General features: G+C 38.1%; 1 protein-coding gene across 6 annotated transcripts in view; it reads right to left on the bottom strand.

Annotated features, from left to right (window-relative positions):
- Positions 1–374: 374 nt before the first annotated feature.
- The window catches only part of LOC6050782 (disintegrin and metalloproteinase domain-containing protein 10), a 199,274-nt gene continuing 177,383 nt past the window's right edge, over positions 375–22,265 (bottom strand). For 4 of the 6 annotated variants that reach the window (XM_038251319.1, XM_038251320.1, XM_038251321.1 and 1 more), the window contains 8 exons: positions 14,645–14,791; positions 14,408–14,568; positions 14,104–14,338; positions 13,517–14,039; positions 13,217–13,458; positions 8,328–8,609; positions 7,976–8,267; positions 375–1,542 (listed from right to left, as the gene is read on the bottom strand). In XM_038251319.1, coding sequence (XP_038107247.1) covers positions 1,412–1,542; positions 7,976–8,267; positions 8,328–8,609; positions 13,217–13,458; positions 13,517–14,039; positions 14,104–14,338; positions 14,408–14,568; positions 14,645–14,791 — 2,013 coding nt within the window. In that variant the 3' untranslated portion in view covers positions 375–1,411. Of the gene's footprint in view, positions 1,543–7,472; positions 7,714–7,975; positions 8,268–8,327; positions 8,610–13,216; positions 13,459–13,516; positions 14,040–14,103; positions 14,339–14,407; positions 14,569–14,644; positions 14,792–22,265 lie in introns of those variants that run through there. The other 2 variants (XM_038251324.1, XM_038251323.1) reach the window with 2 other exon arrangements.

Raw genomic sequence — 22,265 nt, 5'->3', positions numbered from 1 at the left:
TAAATGCCCAAAAGTGCCCAATTTGAGTGAAAATGCAAAAATAAACGTAAATTTTTGCGTTTTTTTATATTTCAAAGGGACGGTGAAAATTGACCGTACAAAAAAATATTCTATTGTTTTAATAGCAGCTATACTAATAAAAAAACTCTTTCAAAAATAAAAGGAAGAAAAGGCTCTCGAAGAATCTTCGTTTTCATCTTTTCGACCTTTTTTGCCCATTCATTTTTTGACTTTTTCGACCTACTGTACATTCGACCTTTTGCCGCCCATCCCAAATCCGTCAATTGAGTCGTACTTTTACCACTACTATTGCGCCGCTCTAGTAACAGTCACTGAACAAAAAAACACAACGCAAAATCTATTTTTGTTTTTTTTTTCTCGCTTCCATTCTTGTGTATTCCTTCGTCAGTTTTGTTCACTTTAGAAAAATATATATCACATATATAGCATTGTTTTTTTTTTGTTTTTATATCGTCGTCCTTTTTACTTAGTTAGATTCCAAACTGTTTCCCTTCCATTTAATACGCGCCTCGGCACTTTTCTCTCTGGCCAACTGACTAAACAAACACCAATTAAACAACGGAGAAGAAGTACAATAAAAACTTAATACCGCTTCGCTTCTTGGTTACCTTTCTTGTTTTCTGTTTTTTTTACACGTTTTGTTTGCTATAATAGTTTACTTGTTTAACGTTTTTGTATTCTTTTTTTTTTTTTTGCTGGACCCGGAGGAAAGAGTTTTTTTTCTTCTTTATAAGTTTGTTTATCTTTTTTCTCAATTTTCGGCAATGAAGTGTTTTTTTGATACGTTTGCTTACCAGATCTTTCCCGTTTTTTTCTTAACCTTCTTTTCGTTCGTCAGTTCAATTCAAGTCTGTGGGGAAAAAAGTTCAACACCTCAAAAAGCGCACAGTTACAAAGTATCTCTCTTATTTGTTTTTTTTTTGTTCAAATGTTTAAGAACTAATACACTCAACTGTTTTGCTGTCTCTTGCTAAACGATTCCTATTTGCAATTCTCTCACATTCACTTCACTCGTTCGCTCGCTTCATCTTACTAAACGTTCTAAACTGGTGAGAGCGAAAAAATGTGTGTGTGTTTCCTATTTGATTTTCGGTTTCCTCTATTTTTTTTTGTTTGTTTGTTCTGTTTTGCGTGTTTGAGTTATTCCCATTTATGAGTTTCTCTTTTGCTTTGAGTTTTGTTCTGCCGTTTTTTTTTTGGTTCACCGTTTTTAGAAAAATAAAAATATCTTATAAATATTGTTATTGTTGTAGTAGAACTTCCGCTCGACATTCTCAAAGAACGCAACCTGCTCCTGCTCAACCGGTTCATGGCTAGTAGTAGTAGTTGTTGTTGTTGTAATAGTAGAAATAGTAGTTGCTGCTTCTGCTGCTGCTGCTCCGTCGGCCGGTCAGACCTTATTGTTGGTGTAGTGGCGTCGGGGCAACTCGCCGTACGCCGCCGCCGCCGGATGGGGGTACGCTTCGGCATACAGCTCGGCATTGCTCATCCTGCTATAATTCTGTATTAGCGGTGCGGTTGCTGGAAAGTAAGGGTGAGATCGTGAGTTAAATTGATGGTTCATACGGATGTCTCTTATGAACGTTTGTTAGTGAACGATATTCGCGATTGTTACACACTCATGTTATGGTACAAAACAATCACAAATTAAAACCTTTAAAAAATAATTAATAAATCAAACTTAAGTGCTGTTATTAGTATCTTAGACAATCAGACGGAAATCATTGAACATTTTTAACAAAATTCCTGTGGTGAATCCTTTTTGGATAAAAAGTGCATGTGTCTAAGGTTAGATTCTGTTAGACGAATTAAGCCCTTTAGGAGAAAAAAAAGTTCATTAAAGAAATGTGAAACTCATGAAATTTATTTATTTTTATCTATATATATATAAAATTTCGACGGTTTTGTTCGAACGCGAATCAGTTCAGTACGGAGCGTCGGATCGAGATGCTCTTTGTTGCGTTGGGTTCGTATAAGTCCAAGGAAGGTTCTTACGTCAAAAAGTGACAACTTTGGCCACTCTGGAACCGATTCCGGAAAATCTGAAGATTGTATGGGAAAAATTGCGTAAAATCAAATTTTGATCACAGGAGGCTGAATAAGCAAACAAGCCAAAAATGTCAAGAAATCAAAAAGGGCAGGACGAAGTTTGCCGGGATAAGCTTGTATTGTTCTAAATTCGGTTCACCAAAGCAAAGATTGAAAACAGACATTAAACTTTAAAAAATAGTTTTATAGTTATTCATACTTTTGAACAAGTATAATATTTATCATGTCTTACGGGTGATTTGGTACTTTTCCGTTCGAAATTCGTTATTTCATATTTATTGGGCAACTGTAAATCAATTTCATAGATCAAAAATCACTCCCTCATCGTCAAACGAATCTCTGCCGACTGAAGCGCGCAACCATTCGTGAGCGAACACGACTCGCTAGCTGCCAGCGACTTGGTCAGTTGCTTCACCCGCCGATTCAAATACTTTGTGAATTTCTTTGCCTACTCCGTCCGTCGACCCGAGTCACAAACGAATATGTTCAGAAAGGTGAGAATTTAACAAAATATTTGGCATGGTGGAAATTGCTGTCAAATGTGTCTTTGATGTTGCGTTATCAACAAAATTGTGAAATATTTTTGATAAAATCGATTTTAAGGAATTTAAAATGATCAAAACAAAGCCGACCGCAGACTTTTTTGAGTCAGCTTTGAGTGACACAGCGCAAACAGACTCTCCTAACCATTCGCTACATTAGCCGATTCGAGAGAGTGGGAGAGCAAAAGAGAGAGTATTCGGTAGCGATTAGTGTGGAAGTGACAAACAGTAGAAAACGGTCAGGAAATCAGTTTTGCATCGCTTTCTATTTATGCTCGCGAGTGAATGAGTCTTTTTGGAGCAATCACGACCCTTGCTACAAATTGCATTTCTTGACTTTTTTTTTTGATAAGGTCCAATAAACAAATGTAAACATTGAGTGTATCCCTTTCACACCTTATGTCAAAGTCCATCGGAGTAAGCGGGATACACTCAATGTTTACATTTGTTTATTGGACCTTATCAAAAAAAAGTCAAGATTTAATGAAGAAGTTTTTATGTTTTTAGAAAATCTTGGATTTGCAGATTTCACTTGTGTGGCTTTTACATTATATAAAAAATGTTTCGGGTTCAACTTTAGCCCTTTTTTAAATTTTTATGTCAACATGTTTTTGTTATGTCCCAAATTACCAAACTTGTTGGCAATTTATCAACTTTGTTTAGAATCCTTTGATAATTAATAGATAAAAAAGATCAACTTCTTCGTAAAAAAAAGAAAATCTTCCAAAATAACGATGGAAAAACAAATTTGGTGTTGTTTCTAAGGATTGTATAAAGTACTATTTTTTGTTTTTTTTTTTAAATGAAATCTTCTAAATCGCCAAATATTGCGATTGAAAAAAATATTTCTTTGGTAAAGAAGCCATTTTTCATCATCCACACATTAAAGTATTCATACAAATTTGATACTTTGACTACTTCAGCAAAGTAGTATTAGGTAACAAGGGTACAAAAAAATGTTTTTAAAAAAAAGCGAATTACCCACTTTTTTGAATAAATTTTTGATGCAAAAAATAAACTGCGCAAAAATACAGATCATGATGTTTTTATGTTTAGTATGGTATGATAAAATTATTTTTTGTGAAAAAATCATTCGTTTGCAAAACAATGTCGAAAAAAAAACTTTTTTAAGTGGCAGTCACTCAATTTTTTTATAGGACGCATTTTTATAGGACTGTTGTAAAAGTCAGGACCTGAAAATTATTTTCTAAAAGATCATAAAATTTTATTCAGATACATTGAATATCAAAAAAATATTTATTGAGAACAAGGCTCTAATAAAAAAGGTTTTCTAATAGCTACTCAAATATCGTCAAATCACGTCAATTATTCAAATGCTGGTCATGCAAAATGGGCATTCCATTTTTTTATTTGACTTTTATAACACTAAAACTAGAATACCCAAAATACGCGTTTTTTATTTTTGATTTGACCTCCGTGTACGCACGAGTGCAAGCAGCAGTCAAGTGCTCAGTGCTCCATCGTTTTTTCGAAATTTTTCGCCGTAATTTACCGTGATTAGCCGCGAGTTTGCTCCAACAGCATGCCAAGGGCTGGCCGTGGTCGTGTCAGTTCGAGTGCGGCCTCGAAAAACCCGCGAAGTTCGTCTACCGGCCGTGTGCAAAAAGGTAAACAAACCAACGCCGCGTCGACCGCCATCGCGCCGGGGAGTGTGAGCGCCAAAGGATTCGACCCCAAGTTACTACACGCTAATTACCGCGTCCAGGATCGCAGCCCTATTAGGCTCCGTTCAGCTACTTCCGGCAATCCGTCGACCGATGGCGCTTCAACATCCGCCAAAATTCCCACCAGTAACAAGTTCGCGAGGCTGAGTGACGAGGAAAGCAGCTACAACAACACCGACGGTAGCACTACCGACGACGACGACGACGACGATGGTCGTGCACGGAAAAAAGTGCCGACGCCAAAAAAAGTAATTACTCCAAAGGAACGACGACCACCACCAATTTTTGTTTTGGACACGTTGGCGGACGATGTTGACGAGCAGCTGGAAGGCCTCGTGTACTACCTCAAAATAGGTAAAGCGTCAGTGCAAGTGTTCACATTTGACCAAAAGAACTTCGACCTGGTTGTGGAGAAATTTAAGCGTAAAAACTTCAATTTCTACACATTCGATCCCGTGCAGAAGACGGCTGTTAAGATCGTTTTGCAGGGATACCAAGACCGCCCGACCTCCGTCCTCAAGGGGCACCTCTCGGGTGCCGGAATAACGCCGCGAGACATAAAAGTCCTCTCGCGGAAGCAAACCGTCACAGGTACACACACACTGTACCTGTTGTACTTCGACCGCGGCACCGTCAAGATTCAAGACCTGCGGCGGACTAAGGCGTTGGACGGTTTTTGGGTAAACTGGCGGTTTTACTCCAAAAATCCGACGGACGCAGCGCAATGTCACCGTTGCCAAAAATTCGGACACGGATCGCGGAACTGCAACCTCCAGCCCCGCTGCGTGAAGTGCGGTGAGTCACACCTCTCGGAGGTGTGCGCACTGCCACGAAAGGCGGACTTGGGGGAAAACGCAGAACAAACCAAGCCGCGCGTAAAGTGCGCGAACTGCGGCGGTAACCATACCGGTAATTACCGCGGATGCGTCGCGCGCAAGTCCTACCTCGAGGAGCAGGAAAAGAGGAAGAAGAAAGCAGCAGCGTCCCACCCTCCTCAACGAAGTACGAGTGTAGCCGTTCCTGCAGCTGGCCAGCGTACGGTTCCAGCGGACAACCCAGCGTTCCCTCCTGGCTGGGGGCGATCGTTTGCCAGCGTGGTCGCTGCCAGTAGCGGCAATGCGGCCCAGCAAGAAGTCACCGGGGAAGATCTCTTTACCCTGCCGGAGTTCTTTACTCTCGCGGGGGAGATGATGACGCGGTTTCGGAGCTGCCGTAACAAGGCGGAGCAATTTCTAGCCCTCGGGGAATTAATGATTAAGCACATCTATAAAGGATGAAAAACTGTGATCTAGTTTTAAGCTTTCTCTATTTCTGTCCCCTTTTCCTAGCAAGTTTAGTAAGTTTTTTTTCTTAATTTTTCTTACTCTTGGTAACACCTTTATTTACAAGCAATAACTGTTCCAAAATGGATTATGATGTAACACACAGCTGAAAGGAACTCCAAAACTCTGTTTTGTACCTCAAAAGAACTTATTGTATCTTGATTATTCACCAATAAAACCGAATTTGAATTTGAAAATTATTTTTGATTTTTTTTCAATATTTTTTATAACCTAGTACCGAAAATCAGTGCTTACGAAATTTTGACTTTTTTTTTTAGATAGGTGACAGAACACTCCAATCGTCTTTACCTGATTATGACATTCTACTTTCGTTCGTTTCACATCACACACAAACGAATGAGTGCTACGCAAAGTCACTCACACATTCATTGACTTCCCTCTATAAAAACATTCGTTCAGAGAACGGTCGATTGACTTTCTACCGAGATTCCCATCATCTCTCCCGTGATCGCATTCAAATGGCTTCTGTCACCATGCAGCAAACACAAGGAAGAGAGAAACGAAAAACGAGAGAAAGAAAAAAAAGCACGTTGTCTCGTTCGGGCGGCTGCTTGAGTGGTGCTCATTTTTCGTTCGGTTCGTCTTTGTGTTTACGTTCACATACCGTCGCGAACCAATGACGATCATGATAGGCGCCGAGTGTCAGCGATCAAATTTCTTGTGGAAATGATCGCTGTCGCTGAGAAAGTTCTATCAAATATCGAGCAGTCCCATCCAGTGACAGATATTCTTTTCAAGCATTGCCGAAGATTAAATTTTTTGAGGAAAATATGATTTTTGGAAAAAAAATGTTATCAAAAAAAATTTAAAAATCGTTTTTAGAAAAATACTTTTGATAAAGTACATTATTTTCATGTTAAAAACGTATTTAGGTATACAAGACTTCAATTTCAACGCGGGTCCTAAATGATTTTACCGTTAATGTTTAAATTTTGTGGAAAATAGGTTTTTCTCTGTGTGAGGCCTCATTTTACAAATGGCGTTTTTCAAAGGAAATTTGCTGGAAATTTACCCTAAAAGTTAAGATATTTCAGCAGCTAGAAAACACAACAGCATCGAAAAGTTCAAGTATCGTTTGAAAAAGCCTTGAACATGTTTCGGAAATAGAACTTTAATTATTAAACGTGTATAATGCAGATGTGTTGTTAATTTCAAACTTGAAACAACGGTTAGTTTCCACTCAACAAATGTGTTTAGCCTGCGTCTAAACATCCCGTATGCTTAGTTGAATAAGTATTAAATATTGACACATGGTTTATATTTACGGTCAAAACTAAAATAATAAGTGAAACACGAATTAGTGTACGAAAACTGATTAAAATTAGTTACAAAAACGAGTTATGAGATAAATTAAACAAACGTAAAATTGTAACAAAGTAGTAAGTAATCATAAAACACTGAAAGATATGTTCTATCTATGGAAGAGATTTCGATTGATGAGAACTTTTTAGATGGAGCAAACAAACGGTAGATTTTTTTTTTGTTCGCTTGACGAAATTTTGAAGATGGTTTCCAAAATCTGGCAGAGAGTGAGAGCAGGGAGGATGATTCTACTACTTCCTTGGAAAACGCAAAGGGAAAAAATGTGACGGACGGAGAGAAGGTGCCAAGTGTGATTAATCTACAGAGTGTGCTAAATTATGAGAAATTATTGGAACTAATTTTTGTTAGTACAAGCCAATTGCGCGCGACTATGGTACACAGGGTGGGGTTAGCGGTGTTTTTCGTTTTTGAAAATTAAAAATAACCAAAGAAATGCTTACTACTTTTGTTTCCGGTTCAACTCAGTATTTCGATGTTTGAGTGTATTTGTGTGTGAGTGTGTCTTCTCTTTCTCTTACCACAAAACAGCCACAAACGAAATCGTCAAGTCTTGTCTTCTTATTACTTAATTCTCTCTGTATAAAGCACGGTCTAAAAACTAGCACGCCGCGTTTGTGTATGTTTGCGTTTTTTGTGAGTTTGTGTGTTTTTGTGTGTGGGATTTGGGGTAAAATTGAACCTAATCGGCATATGATTGTGCCTACGATTTGGATGATCTATGCTTGCTGGAGTGGCGTTTTTTGTGAACGGCTAAAAAATAAAAACGAAATTATTAAGGGACTGGATTTACGATCAACAAGCGAAAGAGGGATACTAAAAGGGAAAGATTTTTCGAGAATGTTTGAGGTAGGAGGAGAGAAAACATCTAGAGAACGACTCTTCAAAAGGAGTGAAGAAGCAATAGATGAACGTTGAGAGAAAGTGAACAAGGAAAAGGAGAGCAAAGTATGAAATACGTAGTATAGGAAACAACTTCAAAATAACAAAAACAAACTCTTTGAGTAGAACACACCTTTCGGTGGATAGTATTGTTGGCCTCTGCCTTCACCATACCCATGCGCTGGCACTCTGGAACTGTTGGCCGAGGGACGGGCGCTGCCGTCCCGATGGCCCGACGACGACGACGGATGCCCACTTCGGCGATCCCCGTGGACATCGTCCAACCGTCGACTTCTACCTCCACCTCCCCCTCCCCCTCCACCACCACCTCCGCCGCCGCCGCCGCCGCCCCCACTGCGGGACCGTTCACCGTGCGGCACCGGAACGCTTCGCGGCCCGTGGCCACTACTGCTGTGATGGTGGCGCTGCAAAGAGAAATTCATAGTCAATGTCAGAGATCAAATTCAACTCAGCGTTCGACTCACCATCCGCCGCAGCGTGTTCATCGGCCGCCGCAGGGTGTCCTGGATGCGCCGCGCCGGTGCCTTCTTCGGGTTCGAGCTGGGCGTGTGGACGGCGCAGCACTTGATGAACATGCCCATGAAGATGACGAACAGGATGCCCATCAGACAGACCATGTACCAGTTCTCCGTGACCCACTGGGCGACGGTTTGCAGCACCTGCCGGTTGAACAGCATGTTCTTGAGCCGCACCAGCGGGCCCTCGGCGTCGACGGCGCGGCACTTTAAAAATACATCACAGTAGCCCTTGGGGAGAGGAAAGATTAAGAAATAAAAGTTAGTTAAAAATCAATCATAAGCTGTTAAGTACACATTGTTTAAGCATTTATGTTGAAACTCAATCCAATTCAACGAATCATGTCTGCGGTAAACTTTATATAGTGGGTCTGGCAATATTGACGGTTGTGATGTATAATGAACACAGAAAACAAAGGTCATTGTAATATTCAGAGTTGTTAACGATAAAATTATCCAGGCTCGATAACGATAACGATAATTCTATCGTTATCGTCAGGACGATAACGATAACTAAGTTATCGTTATTTCGATAATTCTATCGGCGATAATCTTATCGCCAATAATGGACGATAACTCATTTTTAAAATCTTTCTAAAATCGACTTAATTCAACCATACCTATTATTTAAATTTTCAATGCTTTCACTAAGAATATATTTTTTGAAATTTTAGAAAGTTTCAAAGTAAAATATGTACTCAAAATTGTTTGAAAAATACCGTATTTTTTCGAAAGTACTCCAATTTTCCTAATTTGCAATATGGGTATCAAACAAAGCGAAATTTGGTAAATGAAAATTTTAGTATTTTCCAAAAAAAAAACAACTCTAATAAATTGCAAGCGTACGAAATTTCACTTCGTTTGATACCCAGATTGCAAATTTGGAAAATTTGAGTATCTTCGAAAAAAATACGTTATTTTGTGAAAATTTTATTATTTTCCAAAAAAATCTTATAAGGTGGAAAAAGCATAAAAATTTCGCTTCGTTCGATACCCATATTGCATATTTTGAAAATTTTAGTATTTTTGAAAAATACGGTAATTTCGATAATTTTAGTATTTTACAAAATACTTTATATAGTGAAAAAAGCATACAAATTTTCATTTAGTTTGATACCACTGTTGCAAACTATGAAAATTTGAGTACTTTCGAATAAATACGTTATTTTGTGAACAATTTTGAGTACATTTTTATATACTTTGAAACTTACTACATTTTCAAAAAATATATTCTAAGCATTGAAAATTGAGATGATAAGATTGAATTAATCGATTTTAGAAATATTTAATTAATGATTTATCGTCCATTATCAGCGATAAGATATCTAATCTCATCTATCTGCTCTAAATTCTTTTTCAAAAAGTTCAGAAAATTTCCTATAAAATTGTCTAAGAAATATTGAAGATTGGACCACTGGTTGCTCAGATAAAATGGATAGAAGAATAAGAAATAAGAAAATTTAAGTTTTTGGAATCTCAATCAACATTCGCACAATTTATAATGCTAATATCTCAGCAACAAATGATCAAATTTTTAATGGTAAAAATGAAACATTTGTTAAATTTTATAATCTTTTAGAAAAAAATATTTTGATTTTTTTAAAATCAAGACTAACAATCTAAATGGGCGTATTATTGAATGTTTGGCACTTTTGAAATGTTAGTATTGATTCAAAAATCCTCAAAAAAAAATTTCGAGGAGATCATAAAATTTTACAAATGTTTATTTTTTTAACATTGAAAATTGGACCATAAGTTACATAGATATTGGCATTATAATAAATTGTAATTGTAATTGTAATTTTATTGAAACGATATCCTGTTAGTTTACACTGTATATCAGGGCAAGGAGGTAAATGTGGGAAAGTTTTGATGAGACTTGCGAAACTTCACTTTTCTCGTTTCTATTTATTTTATTCGTTGTATTTCAGCAACCAGAGGTCCAATCTTCAATGTCTCTTAGGCAATTTTAGTGGAAATTTTCTGAACTATTCGAAGAAAAAATATTATTGCCGGAATGGCAATCATGGACACTTTAAAAAAAGTCGGAATTTTTCCGATAACATTAAATTTTGAGTGGCTATATCATGAAAACGGCGCAATTTTTTTTATCAAAAAATCTTTAAAGTACTTTTCGATTGCAAAATTGATTTTACTGAATCAAAAAAAAAAAATGACTAAAATATCCATATTTTCAAAGAAAAAAAAAATCAAAAAATCATGACTTGGCGACAACATATTAGCTCAAAAGTTGCGGTTTTTTGTCCCCTAAAAAATATCAAAAAGTTTCAAAAATTAAAAAAAAAATGAAATTTGGGAAATATTTTTTTTGTGAAAAAAAGTAAGATTAAAAATTTCGGCATTTTTTCCGTGTATTATTTTTTCCTGAACAGTCCTTATCAATACCTATAACTTTGCCGAAGATACCAAACCGATCAGAAAATTCCTTCAAAAGATAGAGATTTTCGAATATTTACGTACCTTTTATGTATGGACAGCTGCCAAAAACGCACTTTTGATAGACATGCAGGTTATGTTATAGACATGACCGGTATGACAAAAAATATTGCTAGGCCGTTTAACAAAAATCTGAGCAATTTTCTGAGACTTCTTTTAACGATTATTTTGCATTTTAAGATTTGGATGAAACTTTGTGTGTATTTTATCTATGACCAATTTTGCATAGTTAGTTCGTCCGTACAAGTCTTCATACTATTTTGGTTACAACAAGGCTATTAAAATATTCATAAATCTTCACTCAAGCTTTAAAAACTGAAATGACACTTTTGAAATTTCTTTTTGTTGAGTATTTTTCAGATGACAAAAATGCAAAACAAAAATCTAGAGCACAAGTTGGTCTAAATTAATTTAGCAACACAAACCATCCACATTAACGACCCCCGGGTCTTTTGTGGTCTCTATTGCAAGTTTCTGCTCGAACCTAGGAGTCCGAAGGCTTGAATGGGGAGAGCACCCAAACCACTTTCTACTCCAAGGAACCTTCCACCCTAGTGTTTGAACTGACGTCCTTTGGATTGCGAGTCCAACTGCCTCCAGTGATTCCACCGGAGTAGGCTTGGTTTGGTGTGTTGTTTGTATTTATGGCATGGAGACGACTCCTACACCTAAAATGACTTAACGGCATAACAACCAAGGCCAGGACCGACATTTTACTTCCTCATCCGATGGAAGGTTGGAGCAGATGGGAAATTAATTTAGCAGTGTTGCCTTATTTTCAAAAAGATCATGATTTTTTTTTTTTCCTTAAACATTTATTTGGCTTCTTGTTTTTAACATATTTGGGCCAGGTGTTGCGTTAAAGGTACACTACTTTTTCTTTAATTTCCTCCTTGCTTTTTGAAAGCAAAGAGAAGAAGTTGAAACTTTCAACTTGGGTGGTTGAAATAAATTTTCGTAGTCGATTGTGTCCATCAAACTTTCGATCTTGCTTGGTGTTGTTATTTGGTGTGGATTTTCTTCTTCGATAGTGGTGCCGATGGGTTTGGAGGTCTGCTTCTCGTGTTCAATTGTTTCTTGCAAGAGTGGTTTTTCGGTTGGCTTCTTTTGTTGTTCTGCGTCTAGTGGTGTGTTGCTGGTATTGGTGTTCTTCATCTTTGCAGTGTTACATTTTTGTCCCGTGTGCAATTTGTTGGAACAGTGTCGACATGTTTTAATTTGGTGATTGTGCTTTATGTACGCTGTTTCTTTTTCAATTTCCAAAAAAGAAGGTATCGGTGCCACGATTTTCATCCGCACAACCCTCACACCATTTGGGATGCCGGGAAAGAAATCCTTCCACACTTCATCACGGATTGATAGCACATCTCCATATTGCTGGAGATGAGATGCTATCAGATAGTTGGGCATTTGTGGTGGTAAATCGTGCACTTTTACCTCTGTGGCACCGTCTTCCACAAAAATGGGAATGAAGTACTTTTTGTTCTGGTGTACTATGCTGTGTTTCATGTTGTGTTCCTGAGAAATCATGTGGGCTAGCTGGGCTGTTGCGGTCTCGATGATCACTTGGCTCCTGGAGATGTTCCATTGCAGGTTACGTACAGCAGAAAAATCCAGCTGAACGTTTTTTGTGAGGAATGCTTTGATTTGGTCGATATCCGGAGCTACTGGCAGGACATTCAAGTCCACAACCAGCGAGTCCTTGCGGTAGGTCGTCATCACGGATGGTCACTTGTACGCGAACAATATATGGCCTTGGGCCACGACTGTCTCACTTATAGAAGGCGAATAATAGCACGAACGCGCAATACACGTCCGCTATGGCTGGTGTCTGAGTCTCGAATGAAGATCATGATTTTTGTAAAAAGTTGATAAAAGTAAAAAAAAACAACGTCCTGGATCAACCTTCTACGATTTACGGATTTTTTTTTCTACGATATTTAAAAAACTTTATCCCGAAAACTCAAAAAAAATTAATTGCGCGAAAGGACAAGTTTTGAAAATTCTAATTTTTAAAAGTTTTTTAGATAAAAAAATAATGCTAGAGCACAAGTTGAACTAAATTAATTTGACAGTGTTGCGAAATTGCGTAATTTTTTCCTATTTTTCTACGGATTGTTTTCCCAGGAATATTGTCTTTTGAAAATTAGGGGTTTTCACAATTTTCACGAAAAATGGGAAAATTTGGAGTGTTGTTAACAAAGAAAAAGTGGTCCGATTTGGATGAAAATTTGATTTTTACTTGATTTGAGCTTGAACAGAAAAAATGATTTCAAGTGCTGTGTACGTTTGAGGATGAATGAAATTTTTACAGTTTGAGAGGAGGTACCTAGTATTTGTAAATAAAACGTAGTCCCACGTCAATAGAAAGCAGTACTCACTTGGAAGTTATCACAGGGCGAGCCGGGCCGCAGGCTGATCCCCCCGTCCGGCAGTCCGTACAGGTGGGCAAACTCACTGGTGCTGCGGCACGTGCTCGTATCGTTCCCGTTCTGGCAGGCCAGCTCGCACAGCTTGCGCTTGTCAATGTTCGGGATGATGTTGGACGTCAGGAAGCACTCGCTCATGTTCCACAGGAGACAGATCGAGCCGGAGCAGTCGCCCTTGATGCACAGTTGGGTTCCTGCAGAGGGGGGCGGTGGTGAGTGCTGAGTTGGGTTAGAACTTTGGATTTCTCTTACCGTTATTGCACTTGGTCTTGTCGTCGCGGGGCTTCGGCTCCGGACACTCGGCCGTCGTCCCGTTACAGGTCGAACTCCACGAGCACTCCGTTTCCTCCTTGCACGTGATGTTCGCGTAGCTGGACACGAACTTGCACGTGTTGCTGTCGCAGCACGGTCCCTGCGAGGGACTGCACTGCGTGCGGGCCTTTCGTGTGCAACCCTTGGCCGTGGAGTTCAGTCCCAGGTCCACTTCGCCGATGACGCGTGGGTAGCAGCACCGGTCGGAACACTCCTCGTCGTTGAACCCGCAGTCGCACTCTTCGCCAATTTCCACGATTTTGTTGCCGCAGAAGGCGCCCTCGGAAGCGAGGAAGCAGTTGCGCTTCTTGTTGTCCTCGATGGCGTCCAGCACGTTCGAGATGTTGCGCACCGAACAGCTCGAGAACTTGCTGTTGTTGGGTCGATCGCCGCTGGTGGCACTCGCGAACATGATGTAGTTCCCGTTGATGCCTCCGGGCCGGCACTCGGCCGGGTAGTCGTGCTGTGAAGAAATACGACAGAATTCAATCGAAACGCTATGAAGATATCCCAAATCTTCATCTTACCGGCGACCCAAAGTTGTGCCCAATCTCGTGGGCCAACGTCAGCTGCGAAACCTTCGGCGGAACGCGGCTGTTGTAGTTCACGAACGTGATGATCCCCGTGTTGAGTGATCGCTTCGTGCTCTGGTACAGTCCGGCGACCGTTTCCGTGTACGTCTTGTACTTCTCACAGATTCCACCGGAAGCACCGGACGCCGAGGCCACCCAGGCCAACCCGAGGGTTCCGCCGGTGAAGTCTCTGCAAGAGGTTGGTTCAAATTGTTAAAAAGGTTTGAAAATCTTCAAGCTTTCTCAAAGTCACACTAACCGATACGTGAACACGTAGGCCAGACAGAAGATCTCGTGATTGCCCAGCGAGTGCAGGTTCAGGAAGTTGGACACGTCAATGTTCTCCATACAGTACGCGTTCGATTCGCCGTTGTAGTTCTCGTTACACGCCGTATCGTCGTCAATTTTGATCCGTTGAACCTGAAAAAAAGAAAACCCAAGAGTCAAGCCATTAATCCTAAAAGCGCTACCGCGCACACAAGTTAATCTCACTCACCTCGAACCGGATGTTCCGGTGCTCTATCCGGCCGTCAAACTTGGTGTTGCGGTAGATGTAGTTGACCGCCGTCACGTGGTGGGCAATCAGCGAGAGGATTTCCTCGCGGGTTTTCTCGTCAATCTCCTGCTTGCGGCCCCGGTCGTGCTGGAAAAAACGAAGTGTAGAATTAGTACAATGGAACAAAACAGAGAGCAAGGATTATGGCAAGATGATGGGGATGGGATGAGTAGCTTCCAGCTTCAAGATAGAGAAAATTGTGGGTGGTGTGTAGATAAACGATACTTTGCTACGACCGTGTCTGGCTTATCCAAACTGTTGTAATGAGGGATGACTGCTGGGTGCAGAGTAGCGTGGTTCACGTTTCTATGAAAAAGACAAAAGTTGTTATTTTGTCTTGCATCAACCGGAATTTCGTTCTTTTATGTCCCCAGAAGCATTCCTGAAAATTTGAACCCATTTGGTAAGGTCTAGGAGCTCCAGTTTTAATTTGAAATTTATATGAGATTTTGATTTATTTTCCATGGGAAACTATCTTTTTTTACATTGCATTAGGATTTTTTTTTTAATGAATCGATGAAATGACTTGATTATTATAGTAGGAGATAGGTTTTGAACTGGGGAACAACTTTGTAGAACATACCAACATGCTAGGAAGTGACCCTTTAAAGATACAGATACTTTTAGATGGTGGCTGGCCCCTTCAAAAGCCACCATCTAAAAGTATCTGTATCTTTAAAGGGTCACTTCCTAGCATGTTGGTATGTTCTACAAAGTTGTTCCCCAGTTCAAAACCTATCTCCTACTATAAGAATCAAGTCATTTCATCGATTTATAAAAAAAAATCCTAATGCAATGTAAAAAAAGATAGTTTCCCATGGAAAATAAATCAAAATCCCATATAAATTTCAAATTAAAACTGGAGCTCCTAGACCTTACCAAATGGGCTCAAATTTTCAGGAATGCTTCTGGGGACATAAAAGAACGAAATTCCGGTTGATGCAAGACAAAATAACAACTTTTGTCTTTTTCATAGAAACGTGAACCACGCTAGTGCAGAGACGTATTTAGGGGTTGAGTGTACCTTTAACAAAATGTTTTAAAAAATGGGCAATTTGCAATGAATAGCACATTATTTATACAATTAAAAAAGTAGTTGAAAAAAGCCATTTTATCTCAACCAATCTTCCATTCAATGAAACTCAAATTTGGTACGTTTGTTCTAATAACAAAACTTGCTAAAAAATCATATCTGAATCCAACATTTTCTAGGGTTTTTTCTCAAAATTTATTTTCCCTAAAAGAGCACTCAGCTAGCAAAATCTAAACTTAGAAACTTGTACCCTCCCTGTAAAGGATTACGAATTGATCTCAGTTGAAAGATTCTCCAAATCTCTAATTGCAAATGTAACACCCTCGAGCAGAACTGCTAAATTCTAATAAAAACACAAATTGAAATTGAAATCAACCCAAAATTTAGACTATTTTTTCTTTCTCCATAACTTCAGATGTTTTACAGATCAAACTCTCCAAACGTTTTAATTTTGTTGTATTGTTTGTGTTTCAATAACTTGAATATTGAATATGTAAAAAATGTCAAGGTTATTTTATAATTTTCCTCGTACCGTGAAATTTTGTGTTTTGGAAATGGTCCCCTTGAAAATTGCAATTTTTAAGCGTGAAAGATCACGAATCTTCTTTAAGGGGTTACATACATGTAGAAAATCTCAATATTTCATAATTCCGAATATTTATTAAATCCTTTACAAAGATTTTTTTTTTTTGAAATTAAATATGTCTTTATTGAACTTTCATATAATAATTACATTTCTTTTACATGCTAAGTGGTATGGCCTAATGCTCTTCATCTTTGTTGTATTTTTCGTTTTATTATTAACTGATTACATTTATTTTATTTACTTCAAATTGTTTTACATTATTGCATTGAATCGAATACATTTGGGTAAAAAAGAAAAAAAAATCACTTTAACAACTAATCCTAACTTAAAACTAAAAAAATAAATTCATTGAAATATTCAAAATCATTAGAATGAGTAAACTACGAACTGTATTTTAAGATGAATGCTCCAAGCGTTCTTACTTGTTCCTGGCGAGTTTTGCAACCACGCAGTGTTGTTGTCATCTCGATGAAAATGTTCAGAAGTTCTTGTGGTGAAAACAGGTCACTACTGCCTTCACCCGTTGATGCTGGTTGGTTTTCCCTCGGTTGCTGACTGAAACCTGGAGGTGTTGTATTCTCTGCAACTCTTTGCCGCTGATTCAACGGCAATGGCTGCAGATTTGGAACCACTCGAACAGATCCTGCTACTGGCGACGCCAAAGCAGGAAAATCCACGTCCGTGTATGCTGGTGGTGTTTTGCGACGATTTGGTTGGTGCCTCGTCGTCGCTTGCTGCCGAATTTTTACAAACTCAGCACGTTTTGGGCAGCTCCGATTCTTGGTAGAATGGTCGCCGCCGCAATTGAAGCATTTCGCTTCGATGTTCTCGTTTATTGTTTCACAAGCTTGAGTTTTGTGCTCACCTCCGCAAGTTGCACAACGACTCTTGATGAAACAGTTTCTTCCACCATGTCAAACTGCAAGCAGTTCGAACACTGTGTCACGTCACGGTGCACTGGACGATAACGTTCCCAAGTCACGATGATGTTGAAAATTGCCCGAACTGCTTTCAGCTCAGAAGGCGTTGTCGATCCTTTCTCGAGATGAACCAGGTACAGTTGATCACGATACTTGATGTCCTTGTTGTGTCTCGTCATCTTGAAGACTTCGATTACGTTCAACTTCAGAGTTTTGAGCTCTTCTTTCAGCACACTCACATCCATGTCGTACAGACCTCGGAGGACCTGTTTCATGGGGCGTTTACCTGGATCGTCATGGCTGTAGTATTCAATCTTGGTGTTGTTCAGGAAATCCCGAACGTAGTTGTAATCCTTTCTGGTAGGTAGCAGAATTTTGAGTCCATCAGCACACAAGCGAATGGAAGCTCGTAAAGCACCCGATTTGATAAACCCGGTCAGCCACTTTCGCACCGAATCCGATGACGATGTTTTCACAAAAATGGGTGGCAACTTTTCCCGTCGTTCAAATTCTTCCTTCTCGCTCACGTCCACAGGAAGGGTAGCGAACTGGTTTCCAGACGAATTTTGAGCGTCCTTGCTCAAACTGCCTGGCTTTGCAGGTAGCGCTTCGGCATTCTTTAGCTTCTTCAAATCTGCCGATCCTACTGGTGAGGACCGCCTCTTTTTCTTGCCGTGAGGCATTTTTTGCACTTTTAAAGCACTTTTCAGGAGCTAATATCCAGGAGTACCTCACTGATCGGTGGTCCACAAGGGAGTGCCTTTACAAAGATGAATTCCAATCACTCCTGAAAGTTTCATGGAGATATGTCATGATTGAAGATGATTTAAGTTTCAACTTTTGCCATGTGCAAAGCGGACTGTCAAACTTTGTGAACGTTTTTCTCGGAACACCGAGTTGATTTCCGGGTGCCACGATATCTCGAGATGGGATAGACCAAATTGACTGAAATTTGGGGTGAAGACTCTCAAGACATATTCTGTGTGCATGACGAAGCCCGATTTTGAAATTTTGTTTATTAAAAAAATACAAAAATCAAAAACTGACGAATATTTATATGAAAAACACAAAAGTATTTTTATCTTTTTTTAAAATAAACTTTTTAAAATCGGCCTTCGTCATGCACACGGGACCAGTTTAATGAGTCTTCACCAAAATTTTGGGCCGATTTGGTCAAAGCAGTGTTGAGATATCGTGGCACCCGTTTTTTGAAACTGCTAACTTCAAATAGCTATATCTAGGCAAATATACAACCAAATGTGTTTACATTTATTTTATTGATAGATGAAAATGTATATTTTAATGCCCTGAAAACAGATTTAAGAAAAAGGTTTAAGCGTGTGTTCAAACCAACCTCTGAAATTTATGCCGATTTACATGTATGTAACCCCTTAATAAGATTTATATTCAGTATTGCAAGTTAAATTGTATAAGTACTCAAAATGTTTACAAACTATCGTATTTTAAGGAAATTAATAAAAATGTGTTAAGTCACAATTTGGGCATCAAACACCGGATTTTTTTTCAATATTTTCACTGAATTAAAGTTTTACAAAAAAAACACAAGATCTCGTTTTTTTTCAAAGATACTCAATTTGAAAAATTTAAATACTAAAACTGTCAAAGTCTATGAACAAATTTGTGTAGCTTGATACCTATATTGCAATTGATGAAAATTAACGTATTGTACCTAATTTAAAGTCGTTTGATACACATCATGCAATTTATAAAAAAAAATATATTTAAAAACGTTATTTTCCTGCAAAAAAATCTAATGCTGTGAAAATCTATACCAAATTTCGTATTATTGTTGCCCATTATGCAAATTATAAAAAATGAGTTTTTTTTTTAAATATAGGAAGGGTAGGATTTTTTATGTGCTCATACTTTAAATTATCTACATCATAAAAAAAAAATAAATAAAAGGTTGAAAAATCTGAACTGTGAAAATTGCATCGTTGACGTTGCCCAAACTTTGTATTCTGATATTTTTTTATTGTTTTTCACTTGGAGGAGGTTATTTTGAGCAACTAAGAAACACTTTACTTCTATTGTTTTATGTTTTCTTCATTAATTTTTAGTATTTTTGTCTGCATTTATCGCATTTCGTTTTTGTTATTTGATTAGAATTTAAGCCTATTCTACAAACTCGAATCATAATCTTTTGCATATTTTCTGTTTTTCACAATTTGCCAGTTACTTTTTCGATTTTATAGTGTTTTTCACAATATTTGATGTACAATTAAACAATTAGCTTTTAAGTTACAAAAAAAAATGTAAAAAAAAATCTGGGCATAACAAAAAATTACTGCATACCAGGGATGGAATAATCGAAAAAAATAAACTTTTGCGCTTGCGAACTTTTTTCACTTGCGAAAGAGAGTGGAGACGAAACACGCAAAAGAAAATCGCTCCCGTACTTTTCGAGAAAATCAATCAGTAGAAGATTTTTTTGTGATTCTCTCCACTTAAATCAATATATTTCGTTTTGTTTACAAAAATTATTCAGTGACAGGTCATTTTTGGACGTGTGCCATTACACCTGTAAGTGTAGAAGAGAAATCGATGTTCCGCCGAATAATCTTGGTGATAATGTTTTTTTAAGTTTCCTTTAGCCGAATTTTCGTGCGCGAGAGAGGATAGCCAAGTTCCTTTCGATTTTATCTCTGGATGAGCGTCAAAAGATTTTCTTCTGGTGATGATTCTTTCATTGTTGCTGCATACTTTTTTGATACAAAAAGTAGGAAATATTAATTAGAAATAAGGCCAAAGTCGACCAGAGAAAAAAACACTTGTTTTCTTCTAAAAAATGACAGTCACACGAAACAAGTGAAATCAACAAACCTAAGATTTTATAAAAAAATAGGATTTCTAATTTTTAAGCTTTTTTCAGATTTGGGGCATAAATTATTTTGTTTGGCAAACTTTTAGATCAAAGCCCGTCTAGAGTCGGGGTTGGTTGGGCTTAGAGGGTTAACAACCTTGATAAAAAATAAAAAAATAATGAAAAATTTATATAACTCGTTATAGTCTGAACAGCGATGGAATAATCATCATCAGAAGAAAATCATTGGACGTTCATCAAGAGAAAAAAATCCGAAGGGAGCATGGCTCTCCTCTCTCGCGCACGAAAGATCGGTAAAAGAAATCTAAAAAAATCATCATCCTGATTATTCAGCGGAACATCTTTTTCACTACTACACTTGCAAGTGGATCGTCACACGTCGAAAAACGACCTGTCACATTTTGTTGATGGACAATGTGTGTAAACAAAGTAAAATAAATACTTTTAAGTGGTGCTGATAAGGAAATTCACAAAAAATCATCAGCAAATTGATTTTCTTGAAGAATTTCGGGAGCGATTTTCTTTTGCGTGATTTGCCTCCTCTCTCTTTCGCGGGCGAAGAAAGTTCGCTAGCGAAATTGATTTTTTTGCGATTATTCCATCCCTCAGTCTGAATAAAGTGTTGATAAATGCATTATACAGACAAAACAAAATTCCATCAAAAGGTAGCGTTTAATGTGCCAAGTGAGAGATTTTTATGTAAAATTTCATGATCAACAACTTTGTCGAAGCCCACAAAACGATCCCGGACAAGTTATTAGCTATTTGAAGACGTTGTAAGTTTCTTGAAAAACATTTTTTTTAAGTCAGTATTGAACATAAACTTTAAAAAAATATTTGAACTTGAACGGCCTTTTTTTACCGATTTGGACACATTAAAATTTTTAAACTCACAAATTAAGACCAAATTTGAATTTAGAACTTAATTTATTTCTAGATTTCATTGAAGATGAAATGATAAATTAAAAAACATAAATTCAATTAATTTTTGTTTCAAATATAAGGGGAAACTATTTTTCATTGCTTATGGATTTTTTTTGAAACCCCCATAGATTCACCCCTGATAACGTCCCTGACCCAATAATATGTTACACAGGGTCTGGAAGTGGGTGCAAATAAGCTCCAGAGCAGAGACAAATTGGACTGCTTCACGGTTCGGAAGGAATGATCTCTATTTCTACTAGAGAATAGACGAGCCGAAGAAAGGGCGGGAATTTTAGTGGCCATCGGAGGTAGGTGGAACTCCGGGGTAATAAATCACTTTGTGTGATGTCTTCTCACTCTCTGCAGCTCATCATGTTACAAAGTTCCGCGAGAGGGAGGGAATATCCTAATTGGCTTGTTTGTTGCAAAAGACAACTTCGAAGGTCAACTTTGTAGCCAGTGATTTGTTGAAGTGATGAAATCTCTTCATTTTTTTTGCAAGCTCTTTTTGAAATCAGTTACCCTGGAATTGTTTTCAAATATTGGCTTTGACAATGCACATAGCAATCTAATGCAGGATTTTTTCATCAGTTCTCGTCGTCGAGAAAGAAAATTGAAAGTAAACATCGTCATCGTCTTGAATCAAATACGCTCCAAGAACGTCGCAAACAAATGGAACTAATCCTTCTTTGCCAATGTTACTGTCTACTTGAATCTTGTAGCGTAGCGCTGATTGTATCAAAGTCTTTTCAGAGTGTCGTTTTCCACGTCGTCTGGCACACTTTCTTTCTGTCTGTCAGAGTTTGTAATTATTCAGCGAATGATAGGTCTCGGCTGTGGCGTCGCCCACGAGGATAATAAATTAGCGAATGATTAATTTCGCGCGCAATTCCCACTTCTGTATAGAATAAAATTATTATTTTGTTTTGTAGAAATAAAAACCCATGTTTAATTAAAACATTTTTTTATTGATTTTTGTCATCTAATAAAAACATAATAAAACATAAAATATTTTTTTCTCGAAAGGAAATCCTACTTTTTAACAGTGCACCGCAGACAGAGAGAGACATTATGATAAATTCCTTGCCTGCTGCTTGTTTCACTTAATGAAAAATATGCGCGCCGGGCCGGGCCGGGCCTCCCCAAGGAAGAGGCTTCCACTTTGGCATACATTCAGGCGCTCGCCGTCCTGATGTTTTCCCTCGAGCCGATTAACGTTACGCGATCGGGCTCACGCGATAAGATTTAATGCC

Source organism: Culex quinquefasciatus, chromosome 2 (genome assembly GCF_015732765.1).
Source record: "Culex quinquefasciatus strain JHB chromosome 2, VPISU_Cqui_1.0_pri_paternal, whole genome shotgun sequence".
Lineage (NCBI taxonomy): Eukaryota > Metazoa > Arthropoda > Insecta > Diptera > Culicidae > Culex > Culex quinquefasciatus.
Note: the sequence above shows the minus strand (reverse complement) of the source record. Positions and strands in the feature narration are given on the sequence as shown.